At 42.8% G+C, this 27,443-nt stretch overlaps 1 protein-coding gene across 1 annotated transcript in view; it reads left to right on the forward strand.

The window, feature by feature from the left end:
• Csmd1 (CUB and Sushi multiple domains 1) overlaps window positions 1-27,443 on the forward strand; it is a 1,119,426-nt gene that overhangs the window by 840,505 nt on the left and 251,478 nt on the right. The window contains exons 14-18 of the mRNA XM_050136505.1: window positions 16,100-16,282; window positions 16,937-17,263; window positions 18,608-18,802; window positions 21,769-21,907; window positions 24,834-25,021. Of these exons, the coding sequence (XP_049992462.1) occupies window positions 16,100-16,282; window positions 16,937-17,263; window positions 18,608-18,802; window positions 21,769-21,907; window positions 24,834-25,021 (1,032 nt within the window). The remainder of the gene's footprint in view (window positions 1-16,099; window positions 16,283-16,936; window positions 17,264-18,607; window positions 18,803-21,768; window positions 21,908-24,833; window positions 25,022-27,443) is intronic.

Genomic DNA, 27,443 nt, shown 5'->3' on the forward strand with positions numbered 1-27,443 from the left:
TCATAAACGAAAGCTGGAATCTGCCCAAGAGCCATTTAAGGGACTACCCAAGATGTACCCATTGCAAGGAACACTACTCAGCAACGAAAAAGAATAAGCTCGAAAGACCAAGAGAGGAACCCAGAAAGCTGATGGCTGAACAAATGCCAACCCCAAAGGCTCTTTGCTGTGAGATACATTTGCATAATTTACAAAATGATAGACAGAGACAGTAGTGTGGTAGTGTCCAGAGACATGAGGATGTGTTGAGGGTTGGGAACATAAGGATGATGGCTGTGAAGATCCAGTGGCTGGAGGCTGTATGCCTGTGGCTGTCTCCACAAGGTTTCCATATAATAGGATGCCACATGGCGTTGAGTCTTACAGCTGTTCATGACTAGAGTCACCAGAACTCGAAGTTCATTTAGCTACCGTATCACTAGTGCAGTGCTATGCCGAGCCACACAAAGACAAAGGTGGTCACACGTCAGTAGCCACCTGTGCACCCTGGAGTAAACCCACCAATGCTTAGCTCTCGTTGTGAACGTGAGACACTAGCCTGCAGTGGCTTCCGCAGGTGGTTGGGATGAGGAACGTGTCCTTCCCACAGAGATCAGGAGAGACAGAATCAGTACACTCTGGCATCTAACCCCTCTAATCAAGCCCCTGCCTCCAGGTTCCTGCCCTGTTTGAGTCCCTGTCCTGACTTCCTTCATTACAGAACAGTGATGTTGGAAGCACAAGTCAAATGAACCCTCTCCTCCCCAAGCTGCCTTGCTCATGGAATTTCATCCCAGCTGTAGTCACTCTTACCAGGGCATAGGCACTCCCAGATCTGCAGAGAAGACCAACACAGAATCATATGAAATAGTGTATTTCCAGAGTGTATATGTGTGTTTATGTGTGCTCTTATGTTCACACTTAGCAATTGAATTCCAGTTCTCTTCCTTCCCTGCTGTAATCAGTTTGCACACACATACACCACATGCATGCACACACTCACCCAAGGGACACTGATCCATGACCATGTACACATCACTATAAAATAAGTGGAAAACACTATTAAGTCAACACTGCCGTGTAAAACAGACTTTCCATTCACTGAGGGTCTATGCCACTGGTAAGTCATTCTATACAAAGAAGTATAAATTATAAGTTATGGGAAGTAAATAAGTGGCAGGCTACATACTTTATCTCATATGCATCCTTATGCTAACAATTCATTGGAATAATTTTATTCAGAGATACTTTATTCACAGAAAATTGTATATATTTAAAACCACACCCTGTGATGAGTTTTGACAGCTGAGTACGCTGCTTTGTGACATTTTAATTTCCAATCCCTCAGAGCATCTTGTGTCACCTTGACCCACGTGGGACTTGTCAAAAGGTGTTTGCTCAAACACCTGTGCATCTGTCTATTCTGCCATATTCCTACATAAATAACAATAAATAGGAAAGCAGGATTTTGACACTTCTCAAAAAGGAGGTGTTTCTACTGTTCTAGGGATTCTACTGTTTCTGTCAGTGAGGCTTAAACTGATCCTAATTATTTCACCCTACAAGTCAGTCACAGCAAAGTGACTTATTTGTCACCTTTATTATTTTACTTTTTAAATACTAGATTTATGGTGCACTGCTTTACAGGGGAAAGTCTGCCAAAAAATAAATAAATAAATAAAACCCACCAAAACACACAAACAGGAGGATCAGACTACAAACAGTAGCTGCTGCTGATGATGAGGGGATTGGTGGTATGTCACTGACCAGGTGTGGTATGAAGGATATAAACATTCTAAGAATATCATAGCATCCATGGTTAAGAAATCTGGGACACAGCCTGCCCTGGTGGTACATGCCTTTAATTCCAGCACTTGGGAGGCAGAGGCATATGGGCCTCTGTGAGTCTGAGGCCAGTCTGGTTTACAGAGTGAGGTCTAGAACAACCAGGAGTGTTACACAGAGAAACCCTGTCTCAGGAAAAAAAATCTTGGACCTTTTATCTTGACACTTTAAGATGGGATCAAAATGCTAATTTCTGAATGCATTATTTACTGGAGTCAGCAAATCTTATTTTCATGGTGAAGCCTCCTCTACTCACTGTTTTGTATAAGTAAAATGCTAGAGGTGTTTCCATAGGGCCCAGAGCATTCCCCTTTTCTGTCATTCATGTTCTTTTAGTCTGTATTTGAGTAGACTTTTCCTCAGTTCACCTTGTATATGACTCCTCGGGCTCTGTGTGCTAAGGCAAACTCTCCTTCCTTGTGACCAACCCATCCTTCTGGATCTCCCTGCCTAGTCCTGGGTACCAGTTTCCAAAGATTTATACTGGTTATGTTTCTCCCTCTGGATTTGGCTTTCAGATGCTCTGTATTATGAGTTTCATATTTTCTTGAATTGACTATCATTTTCATAAGATCTTAAACATATAATTTCCACTATCTTCATCCTGATAATGAGCACAAGGGCAGCCAAATGCAGTTTTATTGCTTTCAATTATTGCATTAAAATTCCTGCCATCACAGTAAAACTTTACATAGGCTTTAGTGTCTCTTTTATAAGTATAGCACAGACGCAACCTGGTAATGGCTGATACTAGTCTTTGTAATGCAATATAAAATCAAATTAATAAAGTGCTGACCGTGGAAACAAGAGTTACCTATGAATGTTCTCAGTCATGGGATGTGTGTTAGTTACTGAAGTTTTATGGCCACGTGCAGATGATATAAGCCATCTTCAAGTGTAATAAAGGATTTTATCTGTGCATGACACGGTGGAGATTAAAATAGGACACTCAGAGTCTACACTGTAGCTTGTGCCTCCAAAAAATCACCGAAATCATGAAGAAAAGAATGAGAACTAGTGTTTCAGAAAGAAAAACATTCTAGCCAGAATAAGTGCACAGGAAATGTGCTTATAACCTTTAAAACACAATTTTGTTAAGCAGGCTTGGTTGTGATATATTTGACCCCGATACTCAGGAGGTAGAGGCAGGTTAATCTCTGTGGGTTTGAGGCCAGCCTGATCTATATAGAGAATTCAAGATCATCTGGTACTATACAATAGGACTCTGATGAGGAAAAAAAAAGAAAGAAAGAAAGAAAGAAAGAAAGAAAGAAAGAAAGAAAGAAAGAAAGAGAAACATGCAAAGCAAACAAAGCAGTTTACTTTAAATCTCAATGAGCTTTAGGTTTGTGTGTTAGTTCCCTCTCTGTTGCTGTGATAAACACCATGATGAAGGCAACTTTAGTTGGAAGAGCTTATGATTGTTCCAGAGGGATAAGAGTCCAGCTCTATTGTGGTCAGGGAGCATGCACCAGAAGTATGCTGGGAGCTCACATCTTAACTGCAGACAGGAAACAGAGAGAACATTCAAAATGATGTGTCTTCCATTTCTCAAGACCTTCCGCATTGACATAATTCATCCAGCAAGACCACACATCCTCAACCTACCCAAAGAGAGCCCAGTGACCTAGAATTCAAGTGTCAGAGTCTATAGCTGTATAATGGACAGCTCATTCAACCCATCATAGTTTGCACAAAACTCGTGAAGATTACTACACAGTGCTATGCGATCCCATCCTCACGTGTGTCTGTAGCACCCCAGGAGGCCTGTATTTCAGAAGGTCAAAGGTTATGCTGGATCAGACCTCCTTAACTGACTCTGAACATGCAACTTAAAGTCAGTCCCCTTAGATTCCATCCAGGTTACCAGAAAAACAGGGAACAGTGCGTGGGGCTGAGTTCACATGGCCCATTGGAGAGGGTGGCAGATACATGTCCTATATCAAGTCACAGCTTTGTGATGCATGCTCCTGGCAGACCAATCTCTTACCTCAGTAGGCTGCAGCAAACACAGGATTCCCTGGTACAGACATGCTTCATGCTTGTGACTACTTGGGCAGTGCAAAAACTGAGTTTGAAAGTTGTTACCTTCATGACCTGTGAGACTGAAGACATAGACATCTCACCTGAGTCTCTGGGATCCAGCACCCCATCATGTGATCCTCTGAGGAAGCAAGCAATGCAGATATAAACCTGCAACGACCTTAGCTCTGACCACACCACTGAGAGCATTTCATTTTTGTTTTAGTCAAAGCACACTCCTGTGCAAAGAAATTGCAACATTCTAGGCATATAGCTAAATTCTCCACCCAACACCATACTTAAGCATCATCACATGGCATTTAACAAGCTCAGGCCACCGTCACCGTCATCCGCTGTACCCAGTGACGTCACTACCATGATAGACAAGGTCTTTGCTGTGGGAGGTGGAGCTGGTTCTGCTGCACGTCATGCTTCATGCACAGGAGGCAGCAGATGTAAACTACATCCACAGTGCCAAAAAGATCAGGCAATGGTCCCAGAATATGGGAGGGTCATCCAAAAGCAGAAATCTTTTATTTTTAAAGGATGAGAGGAAATAAAACTTCAGAGATTTTTTTTTTGAGTTAAAGTTACAGGAAAATGTGGATCTGAGCGCAGGCAAGATACGGGCATATGCACGAGAAATTGTTGGTTGATCCAGTCTCTCTCCCACCAGCAAACAGAAGCTGGCTGCGAGCAGTTTTCCGCTGCTCTGTAACACCCTCCACCCTCTGTGGTTGAAAGGCAAGGGCAACACCTCTCATAAAGTTTCAAGTCTACAGCAGAGGAGGAACAGCAGTCAAGTGCAGGTGAGCAGAGCTGGATACACACTCTACAGGGCATCGCTTGTGTCAGCGAGAGGGTGAGAAGCTGCACCGCTGATACCACAGAAACACTTTGCTCTGCTGGAGTAGGGCACAGTTGCTGCAGCCATCTAAGAAACCAGTGTTTTGAACTCTTTAATGAAATATCTACTGAGCGGCTGAAGCAATGTAATTTTTGCAGTCTGTTAATTAAAAATCCTGTAGCAACAGGGTAGAGTTTTAAGAGCCATCTAGGGAATATTATTTAATGTGTCCTAATTTTGTTATGTGTTAGAAACCCACATGGACTAAGTTGTTGTTGTTTTGTTTATTTGTTGTTATGCAGTACTGGGAGTTGAACTCAGGACTTCACTCATGCTAGACAGGTGCTCTACCACTGAGATACATCTCTGGCCCTCTTTTTCCATTTTGTCTTGAAATAGAATTACTACCTTACCACGTCTGGTTTTGAATTTTTTTTCTGTAGCTCATGAACTTGAGATCCTCCAGCCTCAACCTCTTAAGTAACTGGCAACAAAGGTCTGTGGTACCAGGCCAGGCCCTAGATGAACTCTTCACGGTGATTAACATGGCATCAGTCTAGTATATTCCCCATGTTGTGCAGAAGTTGAGCTACTGTGCAAGAATGGGCAGGAAACGTGTGACTTGATTTAGGAGTCCCTACCAGCAACCCCCCTCATTCTGAGGCCAGGGTCTGAGGTATCTGAATTTGCTAAGGCTTAGAGTAATTGCTAATTGTATATATGACCACAGCTGAATGCAGTTTTAAGATTTAGTTCCGTTCATTCAGTATTTAAAAACAGGTTAGCCTCTCTCTCTCTCTCTCTCTCTCTCTCTCTCTCTCTCTCTCTCTNTCTCTCTCTCTCTCTCTCTCTCTCTCTCTCTCTCTCTCTCTCTCTCTCTCTCTCTCTCTCTCTCTGTGGTGAATGTATGTTTGTGTTGGTGTAATCATTTGTCCATGTGCATGGTAAAGACTAGAGATAGAAATCTGGTGTCTTTCTCCATATCTCTACACCTTATTTTCTTAGGCAAGCTGTCTCACTGAACCAGGAGCTCACCAATTTGGTCAGATAAGCGGACCATCACACTTTCAGGGTCCCACTGTCCCTGCATCCCCGGAGACAAGATTAAGAAGTACATTGCTATGCATAACTTCTTATATGTAAGTTCTGGGCATCCAAATTAATGTCTTCATGCTTCACACAAAACCATTTACCCCAGATCTCTACTGGGCACCTGTATTCAATAACCTTTCCAACTGTTTCTTGAATCAAAGAAACCCAGGAAAGCTCTGGAAAGATTTCTCTAGTGACAAGGGAGACTAATCATAGGTCACATAGTAATGTTGACCACACAAGATGGCCCTCAGGAATGAGTTGTGTTCATCCAACGTGGTCCCAACCTAGCACTGACAATGGAAGTCAGTCGGCAGAGGGTATGGACAGGAAGAGATTTCATGGGATGGGCACTTCTCTGGCTACAGTTCCACATATGAAGGGTGAAAGCCCACACCCATGCTTCCATTTACCCACAGTGACAGCTGTCAGCCTCACTTCCACATGTTCACAGTGACACCTCATGTTTGACTGGTCAGTAGAACTCAAACACGCTGTGCTTAGAAAATCTTTGTTACACATTATCCCTTTCCTCTCATCTTCTGGGTGATGTTTAAAATTCAAGTGTGTAGCAGCTACCCCCTTTTATAGAAGTGGTGTCAGGAATCCACCATGTCCCCAGACTATATACCCATATACCCATCTTCTGGGTTGTTTTCTTTCTATTTTTTCCATAGCACTTGGTCCTCTCTCATAAGAAACAAGGTGCTTTTTTCCTGAAGGGAGTGTAAAGACTACCTTTTAAAAGAAGAATTGGCAGGTGTTGAAAGCAGTTGATGCCCAGAAGCAATGATTTCTACTCCCTTCAAATCAGATATTATAATACATCAAAGCTAGACTTATAATTGGCACTTTTTTCAAAACTATTCACCTGAAAACTGGAGGGTGCACTCCAAATACAGCAACTGGATTTATTTAATAAGAGGAATATTTTAATTTTCCATCTGTCACTTAGAAATTTTTCAATTTGTCCAGGTCTCGGTGTGGGCCAATAGGCTAAAATTTACTGTGTTCCGTAGGATATGAGTGTGATAAAATCTGCAGATAAACACAGTCTTTTACCCTGTCATAAAACACAGAATTGATACTTAGAATGCTGTTTGAAATCCGCTGCGCCAGGCTGGAGGCTTTGATGACTCGAGGGCTGGATAAGCACTCTGTCAAGTGTCCTTCAGAAGAGGGAGGTGTGGTTAAGATACACACGCCAACAGGAAACTCTCCAGAGGTGATTAAGATGCTGAAGACGGCATGGGCTACAAGATGCCAGCGAAAAGACAGAAGACTTCTGCTGAGGGGAATAATGGGGACCCTTGTTTCATGCTTTAAAAAGTGCTAAGAAAGATCTGGTCAGTGCTCGTTCTACAAAATAAAATGAAAGTTATGGTAGGCTATGCATAAGCAAATTAAGTTCGTGCAGCCATTCCATGATATTTCAATATATCATGTATTTTAAAACAACATCTTTTATATGGTCTTAAATATATATATATTCATAAGACTTTAATTAAATGAAAGATAAAGTGTAGGTAAAAATATTAGTGGAGAATGGTCTTGAAGTGCACCTACTCTGCTCCAACTGTCCTGAGCAGGTACTAAAAAGGTGAGAGACCAAAGACAAAGTCCCTGCACAGCTAGGATGGGTATAAAGCCAGATACCATGAAAATCAAACCCCTTCTAGCAGGAATGAGTGCGCGCTGTATCCACAGGGGATTCCAGTCTCCTGAGCAAGCCACATTTAAGTAGACCCTCCATAGAGCAATGTTGATGTCTCAGGACAGAGTGACTGAGTTGTTGTTCACAGATGATGTGCCTGCGAGGCCAGTTGATACTGTAGGGCTCTGGAGTGCATTTTCCCCACCTCCAGCTGAGAGGAAAGCACAGAACTTAGAATACAGCCTGAGGGGACTGCAGGATCTAGAGCCCAGAGGGCATGCATTCTGTGAGAAGCATGAAGCAAGGGTGAAGGTAAGGGCCATGAGCGCGTCTTTCCAGCTGGAGTCATCCCTGAACTTGGTGTTTCAACTACAGCGTAAGGAGTAGGTTGAGGATGTGGGTGAGACAATTTGTGTGGACACAGTGAGGATGGACGACTGTGGGGCAGGACCAAGGAATAGCATAGATCTGAGACAAGAAGCAGTGGAGCATGTGTGGGACTGTCATGGTTGGAGACAAATCCTGTGAAGTATGTTTTGAAGCAGTGGGACACGATTTGGTGACCCGTGACTGGATAACACAAGCCTCTCGCAAAATTTTACAATAATCATTTTAGCGCATTTTAATCCCGGGGAAGCCAAGACGGGTGAGACATACAGCTTGAAGTCTTAACCTGGGGTTTCAGGAAGTCAAGAAGACGGAAGCAGAAAGGTCACTGGTCTAATCCCAATCTGTTTTCTGTATTCATGAATATTAATTAATGTCTTTAGGCTTTTTTAGAGCAGCTTGGAGCCAGACTGGGTGGGGGAAACAATCCCTCCTCCTCACAGATAGCTTGTCTGTACTACATTTGGGGAATGCAGGCTATATGAAGAAACATCGAAGGAGCTGATCCTGCTGCTTCTTGAAGAGCTGTGGGAAATCAGCTGTGTTGCCACAAACGTTGGTGTTCGTACTTTGAGGCATTATATTCTTAGTGAAAATAACAGTTCTATCAACACCGCTCAATCTAAGTACAGTTACCTACAGGTAAAACCACTTTAAGGTACAACGTACTGCAAGTCAGTGTGCATTCGATGCATGACCTCACTGGAGAGCTGAGCACTCAGATGGCGTCATTGCGAACCCAGCCCTCCTTAACTCAGGATAGAGTTACTGTCATGAGTCTGTACAGAATCCCTAACTCAGGATAGAGTAACTGTCAGGAGACCATACAGAAGCAAATTTCCAAGTAAGTAGCCAACTTAAGAAAGAAATAGAGCACACTTCTGAGCACACCATGACTAAGAACAATAAGAAATAGAATGAAATGGGAGATCATATTCTACATTGACTACAATCAGAAATACTCATAGCCCACAATAGTACCTGAACTGAAGAGAAAGAAAGGACCAGGGGAAGGAAATGTACAAGGGAAAGTGTGGGTCTCAGTCCATCTCTCCTCTCTACTTCCATAAGTCATAGCTATTGAGGACCAGTCTTCTTTACTAGCTATGGAGCTTTATGGCTTTTCACAGTCCAGCCAAAGTGACATACAAAAGCAGTCATCACAGCTTCAAAGTTGACAGGATGAAGACACATGCCAGCTTCCCAATAATCATTTGCTGCTAGCACCAGAGAACACTGCTTCCCTTTGGAATGCATAAGGAAATCTTTCAGTAAAATAGGAAGTCCTCTAATGGTGTGCTTAGGGAGCTCTTGTCAGTAGACTGTCTCCTTACAGCTCTCCCCACAGGCCAGTCCCATCATCCAGAAGTACAGATCAGTTAGGAAATGCCTGTCAAACAGAACGCCTATGAAAAGGACCCATCCCAACCTGATTGAGGGCTCCTATGTGAGAAAAAACAGTTCATAGCACAGGCTGGCCTTCAGCAGCTGTCCATAAATACTGTGTCTTTTGTTTAAGTCTTTTAGAAGTTTGCTAGGATGCCATTTCTAAAAAGTTATAGTTTGTACATCCTTGAGTGACAAACTCTCATTTCCTGGGCTCAGAGGTTGACGTCTGTGACTGGAATGTAAGCAAGGAGGGGTCCTCTGTGGCTCTCACCTCTTGTCTTCCTTCCTGCTGGGCTAGGGCCTTATGAGCTCTTTGTGGTTTGCACAAGCCTGGGGATTCTTCCTCAGCTTATATGGATGCTACCCAAGTGGCTTAGGGTGAATCTGAAGGCTTCATTTTAACCAGCTCACAAGAGCAAATGTTCTGTTTTCAAATACGTATGTATTCTAAGATACTGGTGGGGAGAGCGACCATATGGGAATACTAGGATGCCAGGAGCATGGGTTAGCTGACCCACTGGGCCATCAAGTAGTGGGGAACTTTAATCTCAAAGAGACACTTGTACTGGTACCCTGTGTCATCGGGGAGTTGAGAACAATAAGCTTGGATAAGATGATATTTTTATGAAGACACATCTTTAGAGGAGTACATATGGAAAAAAGGCAGACATAGACTGATGAAGCCCCTGTGGGCAGACCACAGCTGATTCTCTAGAACCCATTTGGGCATGCTCAGATGCACAGACAATTGTGTAGATTGATGCTCAAATATAGAACCTAATGGTAGAGAAAAATTGAAAGAAATTAACCTTGAAAAAATGTTTAAATTCTGCGGGGCTACATCCCTGCTTTATTCATGACATTATTTCAATATAGCAGGAATTGGGTAAATATACCACTGCACATAGTAGGTGTGTGGTGGACGTCCCACTTCACACAGTAGGTGTGCAGTGGACATCCTACTGTACACAGTAGGCATGCAGTGGACATCGTACTGCATACAGTAGGTGTGTGGTGGGCATCCTACTACACACAGTAGGTGTGGGGTAGGTTCCTACTGAACATAGCAGTGGCCACCTAAGTAAACAGACAAAGAAAACATGAAACAAACTAAATCAGTCTCAGAATAAAAACCATCACATTTTCTCTCATTCCTATGCCCTTGACTTTGTAGAGACATAACATCATAGTGGAAGGGAAGCACAAAGCTGAGTCAGAGCTGTAGTAGAGAAATGGGAGGGTTGTGGGGAGCCGGGGTGCTCAAAGGACATTATATACTCACTCGAGAATGGCTTGATGTTACTTCTATAGAAAAATTAAAACAAAAAATAGGAAAAGAGAGAGCACACTTGTCCCTGTCCGTGAACACTCAAGACTTACCTTAGATGAAGCCTGATATTCTTTTTGAACATCAGAGGCAGAAGGTTGGGTGGAGCAGAAATAAACCCAAATGAAGGGGTCCAGACCTCTGTAAGCCTGAGAAAGCAGCAGAAGCTGGCTGCCTCTATCCAGAGTAGGTGATGCTCCCCTTGCACGGAACAGGAACGGCAGGAAGTGGATTATCAAACCTGTTCCTCAAATTAAAACTGGTATTTTAAATCTGAATGTGTGTCTTTCTCTTCTCTGCCCTGGGATCTGCTACAGTACAAATGTACCGTAGGTGAATCACTTTTAATAGTGCCTGGGAGTTGTCATTCCGCCTCCAAGGACAGCCTCAGCCTTACCGGCTTTACCATAGAATCAGGACGGCATGAAGAAATAACAACTGTTTTTATTTATGATTCTCTGACTCGCTCTATTTTTTATTGCTTCAAATGTGGTATTTTTATCTGTCTATTTCAAAATCCCTCCAGTTATGTTGATAGATTTCTTTCAAAAAATAGCATTTGTCTTTATTTACCATGAATTACCTCTCAACTGATTCTAAGGAGAATAATACATTAGTTTCTATTCTCTCCAAAAAGTAAACACACGTTACCACACACGTTAGAGCTAGAGCGCCTGAAGAGGCGTCCTATCTGAGAAGCTTCCCTTCCATTGCATGGAGGTTTGGATTGAATTTGAATTCATGGTATATATGTATGTATGTATGCATGTGTTTATTTATTTCTATTTCACTGACTCTTGGAGGTAGAAGCTATAAGTGACCACATGAAGTCCATTGGAAGGGCAGAGGCCAATTCCTTCCTTGCCCTCTCTCCAGATTTGTGAATTTCTGACATTATGGTCCCAGGCTCTTAAAGAGGAGGGGCAGACCAGGAATGGTCTTTACAGAGGGAGCAAAGTGGGTAGAGGGACCTAGAATGAGTTTCCAGAAAGGTTGGAGGCATATTGTTTTCATGGATGTTTTGGGGGGGGTTAGTACAGTTGTTTGGCATCTTTTGTGCAAGTGTTTATGTCGGGGAAGTGCACACATGTCTACCTATGTAGGTGTGGGGTGCGCGTCCTACTAAACACAGTCTATGTGGGGACAGCAGGTGTAGGGGAGGTGTCATATTGAATACCATAGACTAAATGCTATTTTAGAAAGAAATCCATCAACACGTGTGTGTGGGCCAGAGGTCAGCCTGGGCAGTTCTTCAGAAACTATCCACATTGGTTTTTAAGGCGAGGTATCTCACGGACCTGCAGCTCACTGACGAGGCTTGGCTTGTTGGCCAGTAATGCAACCTATGAAAAAGCGAATTGTTGGCTTACAAGATTACTTAGCTGTTTTGTGCAGGTGGAATTTATCAGCATGTTTATCATACACTCTGTGAACCGAACTCCAGCCATTCCCCTGTGGTTATTTTAAAGGTTTGTGTGTCATGAACTAACTTAGTCTTTTTGTACATAAATCTTTGCTTTCATCTGAATAGGAGATTGTAATTGGGACACTCCTCAGCTTTCCTCTGGATCCCACATACACTGTATATTTATCAAAATATTTATTGACAGGTCAGAGGATCATCTGAATTAGTTGTTGATTCATACATTCATTTTTTAGGACAGTCTCTATTCTGGATTTTACTGCTCATGTGGCCTAGGACAGATGGAATCTCAGAGGAAGGATAGATTCTGTCCACCTCACCATAGTGTGTGCTCATAAGATCCAGTATTCAGTCCTGTGGGTCCCCATGGAAGGAGAAGGGCCATGGAAACTCATCACAGTGTGAGTTTCCACTTCTAAGAGCCTGCTTCCCTCACTTCCTGCATGCTAATGGCTCACTCCGTCCTGAGTCGGGTTCTAAATTGCCCAAAGGTTCTTTATTGTCTCATCTCAACTGTGCTCTCCGAGGCTAGACTGATGGTTCGTTTGGATTGCGCTGAAGACTGCCAGAGCAGAGCATCCTCCCAGATTCTAGTCCTTATATGTGACTGTGCAGACTTGGACAGGGGCAGAGGAGGCAACAGAAGAGCCCTAGGAACGCTTGCAATGCTCCCTAGTGTGGGTCATATCTCATTGTCAATATCCTAACCAACAGGAGAAAGAATCAGAATCCAAAACAATCTCAGGGGTTCTCCACCACTGGCTCCATCTCAGTAAATCATAACAGGAGGAAGGAGGCTTTTTGCTTCCCTGGGAAAATCCCATTCTCTTTAGGTTTTCATTCTAAATACAAAGAATTGGAAACCGCTGGTGTGAGACGATAAGGTTGAAGTTAATGAGGAAAGCAAGCGGAATGGGCGCTACAAGGAACATTTCCCTCACAACAAGGGAAGCAAGAAAGCCGGTGAACCTGATTTGTGGCATAGTAACTTCCCAGGCCAGGCACCCTTTTAGAACACACACCTGCCCTAATAACCTGGCTGCTGGGTATCTTAAAGACAAGCACCTTGAACCCAGGACCTGCATCTGTGTACTCAGATCCTACACCACGAAACCTTAACAAACGCTACTGCAAAGTGTTTGTCAACAGGCAGGGGAGATGGCTTGGAGTTTGGAGCATGGACTATGCTTGTAGAAGACCTGACTTTGGTTCCCAAATCTCGTGGTAGAAGGCTCACAACCACTTATAATTATAGTTCCTAAAGACCACATGCCTTCTTCTGGTCTCCACAAGGTCTTACACCTATGTGCATAATCGTCTGTCCACTACATAATACACACACACACACACACACACACGTATATTAATATAATAAAATTTTAAACTAATAACATTTTTTAAAAGTTTGTCATAGACTAGAACATTCTTTCTGCAAGGGCTAGAATCTTGTTAGAGTGCAGCCCACACATTAGCAAGACCTTGGCTATGCCTGGCCAAGCACCTCAAAGATCTTCACAATGGCACATGCCAAGTGGAGTGCTCACATCTGGAAGGGTGTAGCTCCACTGTCTTACTCACGGTGTATCTCATGGGAGTGATCAAGGACAGGCTCACAGTGACGAGTTTCACTGACTATCTGCCTGCCTCTGGATTTGTTCTTAAATGTTTGAAGACCTTTAAAAAAGAGAGGTCTATAAACCACAAAGTGGGGGGGGAAAGGATGGAGAGGAATGAAAAGGAATGGAGAGAGAACAAGGAGAGACATGTAGCTTCTGAGAATCTCCATCCACCTACGGAGCTGCCCAAACACATCCCTTGCCCTGGATCATTCTGAGCTAAACATGAGTGACAGTGGCTTGGAACATGATCTGGTTTCTTTGTATGTCACTCACCAGTGTAAAAGCTATTACCTGAATCTGAATTTTTGTAACCACAGAATTTTTTTTAAGTAACAAATTAATTAATGCAGACAAGTTACAGCAAAGCAGGGACTCTCTGCTGTAAGTTCTAGGTGTTGTGGGTTGGTGAGAGCTCATGGTTTGTGAAGGGATATGTGCCAAGAGTTTTAGCTAGCTGTCACCAGGCTGTTAGGTCAGAAATGGCGGTAGGTGGCAAATGGCTCCGGAGGCCTCTAAAGTCCATGGGAGGCGAATTCGGTTTCTCAGCTGCAGTATTTAGAGTCCCCATAATCCGGAGGTGCTAGTCATTCAGTCAGATCATTGATGCCAATGCAGGCTTTGGAAAAGACTTCAGATCACAGAGAGAAACCGCTCTTAGACGGAAGGGAGGAGGCATGCGTGAGTAAGAAGGGTTTGTAATGTCTAGCCAACTCCTGTCACCTCTGGCTGGGATGGGATTGTCACAGGGAGAGGCCACTGTGGTGGATTCAGACTTAGAGAACAGGAGCATGACACATGGCTCAGCAAGTAGCCACTTGCAGGTGCCTGGTTTAAAACAGCTGGGGGACTCCTAAGGGTCAAGGAGGAGGTAGAGGGATGAGGCAAACCCAGTGAGGCCTCCGCATGATTGTGCCAATGAGGAGTATATGATAAAGAACACAGGGTAGACACAGATGTCACCAAAATGGTCCTTCATCCACCTGCCATAGGCTCAGAGATGCTGAGGGCAGGGCAGTTACAACGACTACACAGCAGGATTAATTGGAATTGTCTCACTGGTGCCTGGAGGTGTTATGTCAAACTAATAATTGTGGCCTGGTTGGTCAGGGGTATATGTTTATTTGAGTAGAATTGCATTTGGTAGATCAAAACCTGTTAACCTACTAATTATCAGAGCTCATCATAATACTTGAATAGCATTTCTCAGAGGTTGGCCTTCTCAGTTCCCCTCGGCTATCTATTTCTGTGCTTCCTCTTATGAGCTTTCTAGAGTTCTGTCTGAGGGTACCTTCTCATTTCCGCAAACATGTTGCTGTCTCCAGATTCCACCCAAGATCAGGAGAACTGGGAATTGCAAGGACACACTCGGTTGTCAGTTCACTGTTTGGATTTATTTGTGTCTCGGAACTGTTATTATCAGCTTTCAAAAATGCTCACCTACATCCAGGGAGCAGTGAACCCCGTCAGTGTTTTATTATGTGAATGCTTATAGCTACAGCGTAGAGTATCAAATAAAAGCAAAATTTAGTAGGAAGACTGGTAAGCTTGCAATATCACTCTAAGAAAAGTATTTATAGAAAAGATAGTAAGATGCTACAAAATAAAAAAATAGGAAAAAATGAAGTGAAAGTTGAAAGTAGAAAATAATTTTGTCATGTCCAAAGATGATAGTTGAAAAATACATCAATACATTATTATGGAGGCCCCAGGAGACTTGGGCACAGATATTTTCAGGAGACAGACAGAAGAGCCATCCCAGAAAGCCAGAGAAGCTGCACTAGCCCAAGTCTCTGCATTCTGTAATCACGTTTCTAGGGAAGAATGTGCACACAGCATTTGTTTCCTTTAAGGCCTGGAATCTTCTATTCATCTGTGAGTTGTATTCCCAAGTGAACACAGCAAAGTTGTCTCCAGCATGTTACAATCCATTTGGGTGGAGACTCTGGAAAAGGGTTCGACTTCATCTCTGCAAGCAGAGGTTTGATGCTGTGTTATTCAGTACAGTCTGGGTCTTCTGTTCTTTTGATTCCTTCAAATAATCCCATTGAATGGCAGCAAAGATTCCCTCCTGAGGATGGCACAGTCCTCAAGTGAAAATCTGGAATGAGAGCCTATTTGGTCAATAATTTGGGGCATCTGTTGTCTGGCACATCTGCACAGCCATTACATCCTGGATTTTATAGTAAAATACTAGAGGAATCCAGACTCTCTTTGAGGCCAGGCAGTGGCAGTGCACGCCTTTAATCCCAGCACGCTGAGAGGGATGCAGGCAGATCTCTGTGAGTTCAAGGCCAGCCTGGTCTATAGAGCTGGTTTCAGGACAGCCAGGACTGCTACACAGAGAAGCCCTGTCTCGAAAAACAAACAGCAGCAAAAATAAAATAAAACAAAAAGAGAATCTCTTTGAAATTGGTTATACATTGTTCCAGTGCACAAAGGAGACAGCTCCCGTCTTCTGAATTTGTGCACGTTCTTTAAGAGGTTTTCAGTGGCTTGTTTATTTTCTGCTCCTCAGAAATTGAGAAGGGAGGCTGTGGGGACCCTGGCATCCCAGCCTATGGGAAGCGGACTGGCAGCAGCTTCCTACACGGAGACACGCTCACCTTTGAGTGCCAGGCAGCTTTCGAGCTGGTGGGAGAACGAGTCATCACGTGCCAAAAGAACAACCAGTGGTCAGGCAACAAGCCGAGCTGCGTGTGTGAGTCCCACTTGTGGGGGTCGGGCATCAGTTACAGAGGAAGGGGAGTGTGGCAGAGACGTGGCCTTGTGGCAGCTCAGGGTTTCCTGTTTCCTCACCCTGCAAAAAAAAAAAAAAAAAAAACAGTCCATGCCTTGATCCTATCTGCTAGGTAGAGAAGAGCTGAGCCTTTTGTTTGAAAAGATGAGATATCAACCATCATCCCCATCAAGAATTCACATAGACTTGGTTCCGCTAGGCAGCAGCTGGATATGAGCTGGTTGTACGCGCCAGGAGACAGTGGGCATTTGGAATTCAGTTAGAGCATTAAGTGTACTGTTTCAGCCATCACAGTTTCGGTATCACATCCACAGGGAGCTAGTTTTATTTATAAATAAACATAGCAATAGCATTTTTTAAAGTTGATGGGAGAGAATTGGTTTTAAATACACTGATATTCAACTATCTGTGGGTTCTAGCTGGGCTGTGGAGCGGAACACGTTTCGTACAGTTCTGAAGTCAATCACCTGGAATTCAGCACACAGAGCTCAGAGTAGTTGGGCCAATGTGAGCCCCAGTGGGACTGTCGTCATTTCTAGCTGTCTGTGGCCAGGTTCATATGGCAAGGCTTTGGATCTGTGTAACACTATATGACATTATCTTCATGCCCCGCAGTTTCGTGTTTCTTCAACTTCACGGCATCCTCCGGGATTATTCTCTCACCAAACTACCCCGAGGAATACGGCAACAACATGAACTGTGTCTGGCTGATCATATCTGAGCCTGGAAGCCGGATTCACCTCATCTTCAATGACTTTGATGTGGAGCCTCAGTTCGACTTCCTGGCTGTCAAAGATGACGGAATTTCTGACATCACGGTCCTTGGAACCTTCTCTGGCAATGAGGTGCCCGCGCAGCTGGCCAGCAGTGGACACATCGTCCGCCTGGAGTTTCAATCCGATCACTCCACAACGGGCAGAGGGTTCAACATCACGTACACCAGTGAGTGGGCACGCAAGTACCTCATCCATGCCCCGTGGGTTCACATGTGCGTGGACTAAGAGTTCAAGGATGATGCCTCCTCAGGACTATAAAGGAGTATCCCAAGTACCAAAATTATTTGTCATCCTGATAAAAAAAAGGATCGCTTTATGCAGGCTGTGCTTTAGACACCTAGAGTAGATGTTGGAGCTCTCACATAGATTTTTCTCTCTCTCTGGCCATCAGTCCATTCATCTACCTATTTATTACTCATTTCCCATGCAACTGCACATGCACGCTCTTTTATCTGTCCATCCATCGAGCTCCCATTATTAATTCACCTGTCCAATTGTTTATTGATGCTTCTCTTCTTCATTTCCTATATATCCATTATTCATTACCACCCATCCATCTATTTACTCCTTCATCCAACCATTCTTCTGTCCACCTGCTCTACCTCCATTCATCTATTCATTCATGTATCCATCCAGCTCTTCCCATATCTGTACGTTCATGCGTCCTTTATTACCTACGCACCCATCATCACCCACCCATCTCTTCTTCCATTTTTCATTAACCACTCATCCTTCATTAACTATCCATCCATCTATCCATATTCATTCGCCCATTCATTTTCATCATTCATTGTATCTAACTGCCCTGCAGTCCATCCATCCTTCCATTCCTCAAGCAATATGTTCGTGTAGAAAATGTATGCTCTACAGAATGACATGCTGTGGTAAAAACACTGGTGTGTCAGATACCCAGCACAAGGAATATGAGTAACGGTACCGAGAGATACATTGCGATTATTTATCTGGCAGATAACCTCCTTTTGCTTCAGTTTTCTCTCCTGCAAAACATTTGAAATTATGAAGGAAAGTGTGAGGTCATGCTGATTTATTCAGCATTCAATTTTTTGCCATGTTTATTTTCATTGGTGTTAGAGTAACTCTGGGATATAAGCTTAATAGTCTTGGTGTTTTACACAAAAATAGACAGGTCTAGATCCTGAGATCTCTTCCTTGTGTCACGTGGTAAGTCTAAGAGCAGGACTCTAACAGGGCAGAGCTCTTCAGAGCTCTCTGCTTACCACCTGTGCTGTGATCATCCCCTCTTCTGAGTGCATGCTGAAGGTCAGTTCCACCAGCAGAGATGATAGGCAGAGGACTTTGTCACTCTGTCCCCCTTTTCCTCCCCTCTCTTACACCGATACCCAATTGGTTTGATGTATTTCTTTATGAACAATGGATATGGAATTTTGTTACATCATTCTTTTATAAATACGATGTTTCCTTCTTTGTCAGTACATGTAATTAGTTTTGAGCATCTTTATGTTGCTGACTTTTCTCTTTCATGGCTCAGCATTTGGTCAGAATGAGTGCCACGACCCTGGCATTCCTGTGAATGGCCGGCGATTTGGAGACAGGTTTCTGCTGGGAAGTTCTGTGTCCTTCCACTGTGACGACGGCTTCGTGAAGACCCAGGGTTCTGAGTCCATCACCTGTATCCTGCAAGATGGGAATGTGGTCTGGAGCTCGACTGTCCCTCGCTGTGAAGGTGAGTCTCTGACCAAGTCCTTCAGAAGGACAGCAAACAGAGTCTGTCACCTACCTAGGCTTCAGTAACAAAGACCCACAAAGTGGTGCAAATTGGGAACCCCTTCATCTGAGTCTGTAAGTTGGACATCTAAGACCAGGGGTTTGGAGGGCAGGTCCTTCTGGTAGCTCTGAAAGGGAGTTCAAAAGCAAAATCAATATGAGGTGATCATCAAAGGTTTATGAGTGATAATGAGATAGATTATTGGCAAGGCCATGTGGAAATCCCTGTGCTCTCAAGAATAGATGATGACAGTATCCCAGAGTAAATTTATATTGAGTCCTACAAACCCTTTTGTCTTTTGATCCATGACCTGTATCTTTAGAATAATAGAATAATACCACAAAATATTCTATCAGCAATACATGGTGCTGCTGCTGAGTGCTATTTGTACAACTGCAAGAGCAAAGACTTAAAAGCAAGAAAAGCTCAAGCGATGAGGTTTGTTTGGGTAAATAGGTTGTATCCAAATGTATCACCCACCACTGCAAACTTTATAAGATCAAAAGAACATTATTGAAACCTGATCATGCGAAAGGACGGAGCTCACCAAACTATGGGTGCTAATGAAACCAGTGAGAACTTAGCTGTGCCCTTAAACACCACCTGAGCATATAGATTGAAAAGAGTCATGACATACCATGATGGAAACATTTAAATAAGCAGTAGCTCACATTAACAAAATGCTAAAAATTGTTAAGCAATGTTTGTTAATTAATGTTATAAGCAAATATTTTCCCTTGATCTCTATTTCTCCTATTTTTCTAATATTAACACTTTTTTAAGTAAGCAAATAGAAGAGGGTTATATAGATTTAGGATTGTTGTTCTATCCAGCTCCATCCCCTGAACCCACAAGACAGAAACAAGCATGGCATATTGTCACCAGGCCTGTGACCTACAGGAGGTCTAAGATGAACTTTACTCATTGTGTAGATTGAGCCTCTGAATGGCAGCCAATAGCACAGTGGCCTCATCCTGCCCCAGCCATAATTGTTCATTATTATTTTAGGGGGTGGTATGTCTAGTCAGGGTGGGCTTATCCTGCTCTAGTCCCACCTCCACAATTGTTTCCTTATAAATAAATGCTAATTGAGAATTCTATCTATGCTTGTAATTTTCATCAAATGCACTTCTCATCCCACCCCCATGCAATGCTCTGTCTGACCTAGCTCTTTTCCCTCCCAGCTTCATCTACTCGTTTTCTTAAATCCACCAAGTCCGTTGCCTGAATGTGTATGTGTATAGGGCCACACATTGAAGTATGTGTAGGCTAAAAAGCAGAATGTGTTCTACCCAGGTCCTGGTCTTTGCCTCTATGGGTTGTGGTGAAATTCAGAACAGTGTTCTAGTTGCTCCATAAATCATCTGCTGCTTTGGTCAACTATGGATATGACCTATGGGCATAAATGGATAACCCTAAAGAACAGAAGCCAAAACAAAATTCAACACAGTAAGAGAACTTTGATTCATCACACACATACCATGTAACTTCTGTATGTCACGTTTTATAAAATGTTGAGACATGGCAGTTTTTAATCTGCCGTAAACACGCACTGCAGGCTCTCCGGTTGATGCCATGGGCAATCCTGTTTGTAGACACTGACCCACTCAGGCATTTCTGTTGACTTTGGAGCATGAGTGATATATGGAGAAGGATGTTTAAGATAACAAGGCTCCAGCCTCTGCTCTTGTATGCCCACAATTATCCTTGTGCTTCCGTGGGCAATGGACTGTGTAGGAATGCATTGTGAGCTGCTGGGCGAGCATTTGCCTGAGAGGACAAGGAGAGTAAATGGACCGGAGCAAGGCAGGGATGAAAAGCCTGGTGAAAGGGGAAACTGTCAGTCATCTTAAAAGCTGGTGAAGGATTCTTCCTCCTTTAGAAAAAGCCTGGCCCAACCCCACGAAGTGGAAGGCAAACTCCAGCTGAAATTGTTAACAAAGCAAACTTAGAAAGGAATGGTGGTAGGTGAGAGAGCCTGGAAGTTTCCCTACTCCGGAAAGGCCAATTAGTGATTGCAAATGAGTCTCTGACAGGGCAGGTGGATACTCTGATAACAGTGGAAGGGTCCCCAATTGATGCACATGCTGAAATGGAATAAAGTCTGACTTTCTGATGGATGCAGACCGGGAGAGAAGAAAGGGCAAGGCAGGAGGAGGTGAACAAGAACAGCAAGTGCTGCCTAAGAGGGATGAGAAGAATCCCGTGTCCCTTATAGACTCCCATGGAGACTCCTATGCCGCTTTCAGGACATGGAAGTTCTCGCGTTCCTTGCAGGATATGGAGACTTTCTCATGCTTTACAGAATACAGAGCCTCTCATGCCCCTTCCTTCCCTAATGCTGTGTGCAAGCAGCGTAAACTCCTTAAAGAAAAGTTCTGTAAGAGAACCCCATAGTCTCCTGGAACACTCCTTTCCTTGTGATTCTTCAAGATTGACTTTAAAAAAAAATTGTTAGCTACAAAGCAAAGATAAACAAATTCAAATTAATGTAAGCCACAGAATTTTTCATATTGGAATTAAATTACTATGAAAAATAATAATAATAATAAAATATATAAAATGGAAAGGTATCCTCTAATTAATTGTGGAAAGCAAGAGAAATGTGGACCCCAAGTCCAAGCCCACCTAGAACCTTGCACAGTGCAAATCTTCCAGTTAGGCAACATTAAAAAGTAATTAAAGGTAAGTGCAGTCCCTTGTTGTCTCTGATAGATGATGTGTCTGATCATGGAGCCCAGAAAAACGTGGGCTATACCTGTTGACTTCATCCAATAAGGTTTCCTGAGGAATAAGTTTTGTTCGATGCAAACAATGACTCCCGGAATGACTGACCACAATACCTACCTCTAATGGGAGGCTGCTGTGGTCCACCTTCCTAGACTTGATTTCTTTTCTTGACTGATATGTGTGTCCTCTTTCAGCTCCATGTGGTGGGCACCTGACGGCTTCTAGTGGGGTCATCTTACCTCCAGGATGGCCAGGATATTACAAAGATTCTTTAAATTGTGAATGGATCATTGAAGCAAAGCCAGGACATTCCATCAAAATAACATTTGACAGGTAAGAGCAAACCTTTCCCCACTGCTTTGGCAACTAGAGCTGCAGCTACATTCCCTGTGCTATGTAAATAGACCTTAAAATATGAAAATCCTCATGTCCCAAGGAAGATCATGGACCAAGGACCAGAGGCTGACACAGCCATGCTGTCTGTTCTCATAGTCCTGCTCTCCCGTGGGCACAATGAGGTCTCGGCTCTGGGACACAGATAAGGAGGCAAACTGGATGATCACTGTCCTAGACTTACATAGAGTCTGGATTTGGAACCTGGAAATGGGAGACTTCTGCTTGCTATGTGGCGTTCCCTTGAAGCAAGTCCCCATCCTGCTGGACCCTTCTGCACCCTCCATGACAGCCCAGAAAAGAGTTCTTCAGTTCTGGGGAGACGGCTAACACTTGAAGGCAGGCGAAGGTTCAGGGTCAGCAGCAGGGTTAGTGCAGTAGATTAAGAGCCTCTCCAGTGCGTGGGAGTCACTATGACTGCGACACGGTCTGACCTAGTGATCTGAACACATGTTTAATAATCTGTAAGGATTATGGATGGATGGATGGATGGATGGATGGATGGATGGATGGAAGGAAGGAAGGAAGGAAGGAAGGAAGGAAGGAAGGAAGGAAGGAAACTGTTCAAGCTCTAGCAGCAGGTTCTCTGCCATTTATCCAAACACTGAAATCAATTTCAGGTCTGAAAACATGTTTGTTTGTTTGTTTGTTTGTTTGCATAAAAAATTGTACTTGAAATCTAAAAAAGCACCTTTTCTTAACACTATAGGTCCAGTTTCTGAATGATGTGAAAAGACTGGGAGTTTAAAATATATAGTGGAACTATCATTATTAATTATGTTTTATTTATAATTATCCATACTCTATTTGAATGACCTTACCTTTTAGTAGAATGATCCTTCCAAACAAGGAAAAACACTCAGTGTCTGTTGGTAAGTGACCATGCAAAAATAACATTAATCATAGAAAAAAAATAGTTGTATGTGTTCAGTATGTGAAATTCAATTTCCGACCAACTTTTATACTTTCTGGGATCAAGAAAAAACAGAATCAAACACCCCAATGTTCCCAGTCATGGGTCAGATTTATATCATTTAGATAAAGTATTAATTTCGTGGTCTCAATCGCCTGTCTCGTTTCTGTTGCTCGAAGAAAGATTCGTGCTAAGTTTTCCATAGTGTGATCTTTTTAGTATGAATTTGGTGCAATATTTTGGTAAATCCTATTTGAGTAACTAATATTCTTGGAAATTTTAGACATCCAACCTAGGAGCAGCCAGAGCTTTGCTCCTCAAAGATAAACTGCATGGCACAGCTTTAGTTTGTTCTTGGTTAACAGCTGATATTGGAGCTGTGCAAATAAGGTTTGGATTCTCCACAGATGGTTTGGCTGTGCATAGATGCCAGGCTGCCAAGTCACGATAAGCACTGAGCAGTTCACAGTTTTCAACGTGTGTGTGTGTGTGTGTGTGTGTGTGTGTGTGTGTGTGTGTGATCTGTCTGCCCTGCCCGAGCTAAAAACAGTGTGAAAGTTTTTCCATGTCTCTTCACGATTCAAATGGAAGACTCCATGCTTCTGCTGACTTCTGAAATTTGGACTCAAATGTCTTATATATCACTGTATTAAAACTAATAAAGCCAAAGCAGGCACCACCAGGCCCAGGTCCACAAACCTCAGTTCCTGTTCTGGTCTAGCCACATTGTTTGCCTTCCTCTGTATAGAAGAGAGCACAAAGTAGCAGCTACTACTCTGCTTGTAAAACATAGCATTATTGTGCCTTTGCAGAAGAACATCCGCATTGGAAGTGAGCATGGCAGTATTATTAAATGAGGTTCGGTATCTATCCTCTTGCTATTGTGGAGATGTACAAATAAACTGAGCTGGCTCCCCAGCTCTCTTCTCTTCCTAGCAATAGTCTGCACCCATCAGGGGAATGGCGCTCCAGCTTCAGAGACACATGTGGCTCCATTACTGAGTGAGTCAGAGGCATGAAATTCTGAGACGCTCCTTCAGAGCCAAAAGAGGCACTTGGAAACTGAGTTAGCTCTGGAGAACAAGATGGGAGTGTTTAAGGAATTATCCCAATGCCCAAAAATGGCACCATCATTGCACCAGGGGGACCTGGGTGTCTTGGCTTTATATAAATAGAATTACAGGCTGGGTTCCCTGGCAGTACAAGCAGAGTTAAAAACCGTCTGGAAGCCGGTCTGGCTTTCCCGAATTGTCATGGCACCACTGAGCTTCTGAAGCAGCAGCTTGCTCAGTGTTGGTCCCTCAAGGGTTGGTGTGAGTAAAAACTGCACAGCGTGGTTTTCAGGAAAGATATTTAAACATCACGTGCCATGAAGTCCCTCTTTCCTCAAGGGAGCATTCCCCTTCAGTGTGTCTATTTCAAGGTGTCCATAATACGTTAAAGAGAGAATCATAAAAAATAGTGCTAAGTTCACAATCAGCAATTGTTCACAACTAAATGTTGTATCCATGCATCATCTGTCTCTCCCTTAGTCTGTCACCAACCTGCCTATCATCTGTCTATCTATAGCCTATCATCTCATTTGCTATTATCTATTATCAAATTACCTGATATTATATATGTGTATATTATATATAAAAATCTGTTTATCATGTATCATCTAACATCTATCCATCATCCATTGATCTGTCCTCTAACCCCTCCTTATCTAAGGGAACTTAGGTAGTTCACAATATTTTCCTTTCAGGGGTTAATAATGACCTTCTTTATAGCCTGCTTTATAGACAGAGAATTAGTTATGATAGAATGTTTACAATGTGCTGTCTTTTCCAACAAATAATACAATATTCATGTATACGTTTCAATCACCACAGTCACTTGAAGTTTGTACTAGGAGTGGCACAGCTGGACAGGTGTGCAAGCTCACATGACTCTCTGCATGGCTCTCCCCAGGTTCCAGACAGAAGTCAATTACGATACTCTGGAAGTACGGGACGGGCCAGCCAGTTCATCCCCACTGATCGGAGAGTACCATGGCACGCAGGCACCGCAGTTCCTCATTAGCACGGGCAACTATATGTACCTGCTCTTCACCACCGACAGCAGCCGGGCTAATGTTGGCTTCCTCATCCACTATGAGAGTAAGTGGCCCCTGGCTGGCTCCCAGGGCAGGACACTATGTCCCGGGTGAAAGGTGTTCCTATATTTGTCTTCAAGTGGGATGACAAATGGGCTGATTCCCTGGACAATCTGTCTGTCAAGTAATTTCAAGAGGTCTACTACAGGGTGTTTTGGAGGGTGGAAAATTGCTTTTGGTTCCTTAATAAATATCAGTTGCCTAAAACAAAGTAAAATGATATAATCATTAAATGATAAATTTTATCCTTTTAGTACATAATGAATTAATATATTCTATTATACTATTAAATTATTATATTACACATATATATCATATAGGGTAATATGTGTATATATAATTAACATATTCTACCATAGCATTGTATTATATATACATATATATCATGTGTATATATATATAGTGCGATACATATATACATGTATACACATACATCCACACATATTAACAGAGATACCAATTGGCTGGATGTGATATAGAGTATTTTACTGAAAACATTTCCTAAATACTGAGTGGGATCAGTTCCCAGGGTACTGTGCAGAGCATCCTGGTCTGTGAGTTCATACGAATGTGTTTTTCAGGGTAGTGAACATTATACCAGAGGTAGGAAGGGATTAAAACCCAGCTGTGCTTAGCGAATGCCAAGTGATGGCTGAGAACAGTTAACAGTTGGTAAACCGTGATGGATGCAGTGTGTTCAGCAGGCCAGCCTCAGTTTTCTTTCCAGTTTGGCTCTGAGTTTCAGCTTCTGAAGTCATGAAGTGAAGGTGTACCATTTTATGGAAATATTTATATAAATATACTTTGGGAACCTGCAGGGGGCTTCTCCATAGGAGTGGGTTTTTAACCAGAGTCAACTACAAACAAAACAAAACAAAGCTACCGCAGCCCCCAATGAGAGCACCTTAACAAGAAAACCCGAGAGGGGCTTGTTGCAGACCCAAAAAAACCATGGTTCTGTTGGGCAGGATATTTAAGGCCATTCCTTTTTTCAGCCTTTTCTCAAAAATAAGTGCTTGCATTTTAATGATATATTACATACACACACAATTTTATAAATGCATGCATGGGATATATGCCGTCTTCTTTAATCTTTCCTGACCTCCCCATCATCGACTCTGCTAATCTCTGCCCAGAACGTCTGCTAGCCAGCCATAGCAGCACTCAAAATATATTTTCCTGTGTTTTACCTATATAAACATTTGTTTATGTAAGGTTATGAACATGTTCTTGTAAGGATTATTTTTATCAAAATTGAATAATAATGTTTCAACTCTGCTACTAAAAGACTGACAATTCGTCAAACATGGGTTAATTTAAAACAATTAAAACTTAGTTGTTATATATATGTGTGTGTGTGTGTGTGTGTGTGTGTGTACATATAGTGTCCTATATATGATTTTTTTTTCAAAATAGCACTTTTTAGGAATTAAGAGTTCGGACTGAAGACGGGGCTCAGCAGTTAAGAGCACTTGTTGCTCTTACAGGGACTGGAGTTCAGTTCACAGCTCCATACCTGGCAGTTCACAACTTTCACTAACTCTAGCTACAGATTATCTGAAACCCTCTTCAGAACTCCTTGGGTACCCTATCCCTATACATATGACAAATATCCACACACAAATAATACATCAACATATATTCATCCATCTACATAAATAAAAATAAATCTTAAAAAACAAATTTAAGAGTTAAGGCATTTGCTATCTTTTGGGGTCCTTTTATATATTCTTGGCGTGAGGTATGTAAGTAGACACCGTGTTTACTCCAATCTATGATGAGCCAAGTGTTCATGTCTCTGCTGTGCCCTTTTACTTTTCCTGAGATCAGAGAGACTTGCCTGTAGACACATAGGAAAGAGCAATCTCTGGGGACATTGGCAGGTACAGATAGATGCCAGCATTCCTTTCATCTGTCCCGGCTTTTTGCATTCCAAGGACTGCCTTTGGAAAACATTTTCCTAGAGTAGTATTGAAAATGGAGCTCCTCTGGCCATTGAACTAAAGTTCAAATGATCAGACCCAGCATCCAGGAGGTCCCTGTCGGGCCCAGGAAAGTGTGAATACCAAAACATTATGACAGTTGGTGAGCAGCCCCAGATCGCAGTTCAAGTCTGAGCTTACTGCCCGCAGGGGACAGTGTATCAGAGTTTCCCTCTCTCCGATTACACAAATATCACAGTGACATTCTCTTCCGTGGTTCTCACAACCTTAAATACATTATTCTAGAGAAGAGAAATACAAAGCGTGTCATGATCAAGTGACCCCGTTCCTTCTCTATTCCAGCCTGTCTCACAGCATAGGCATATGGCAGATGGTACGCAAATCTTAAAACTGGGTTTATGGCTGTGGCTTTAGAAAACCAATTGGCATGCAGTTTTAAATCGCATTCTGTGTGTGTGCTTGCCTGTGTGTGTGCAGATCTAG

The sequence above is a fragment of the Alexandromys fortis genome, unplaced genomic scaffold, assembly GCF_014885135.2.
Source record: "Alexandromys fortis isolate MF-2015 unplaced genomic scaffold, M_Fortis_MF-2015_v1.1 scaffold_3, whole genome shotgun sequence".
NCBI lineage: Eukaryota > Metazoa > Chordata > Mammalia > Rodentia > Cricetidae > Alexandromys > Alexandromys fortis.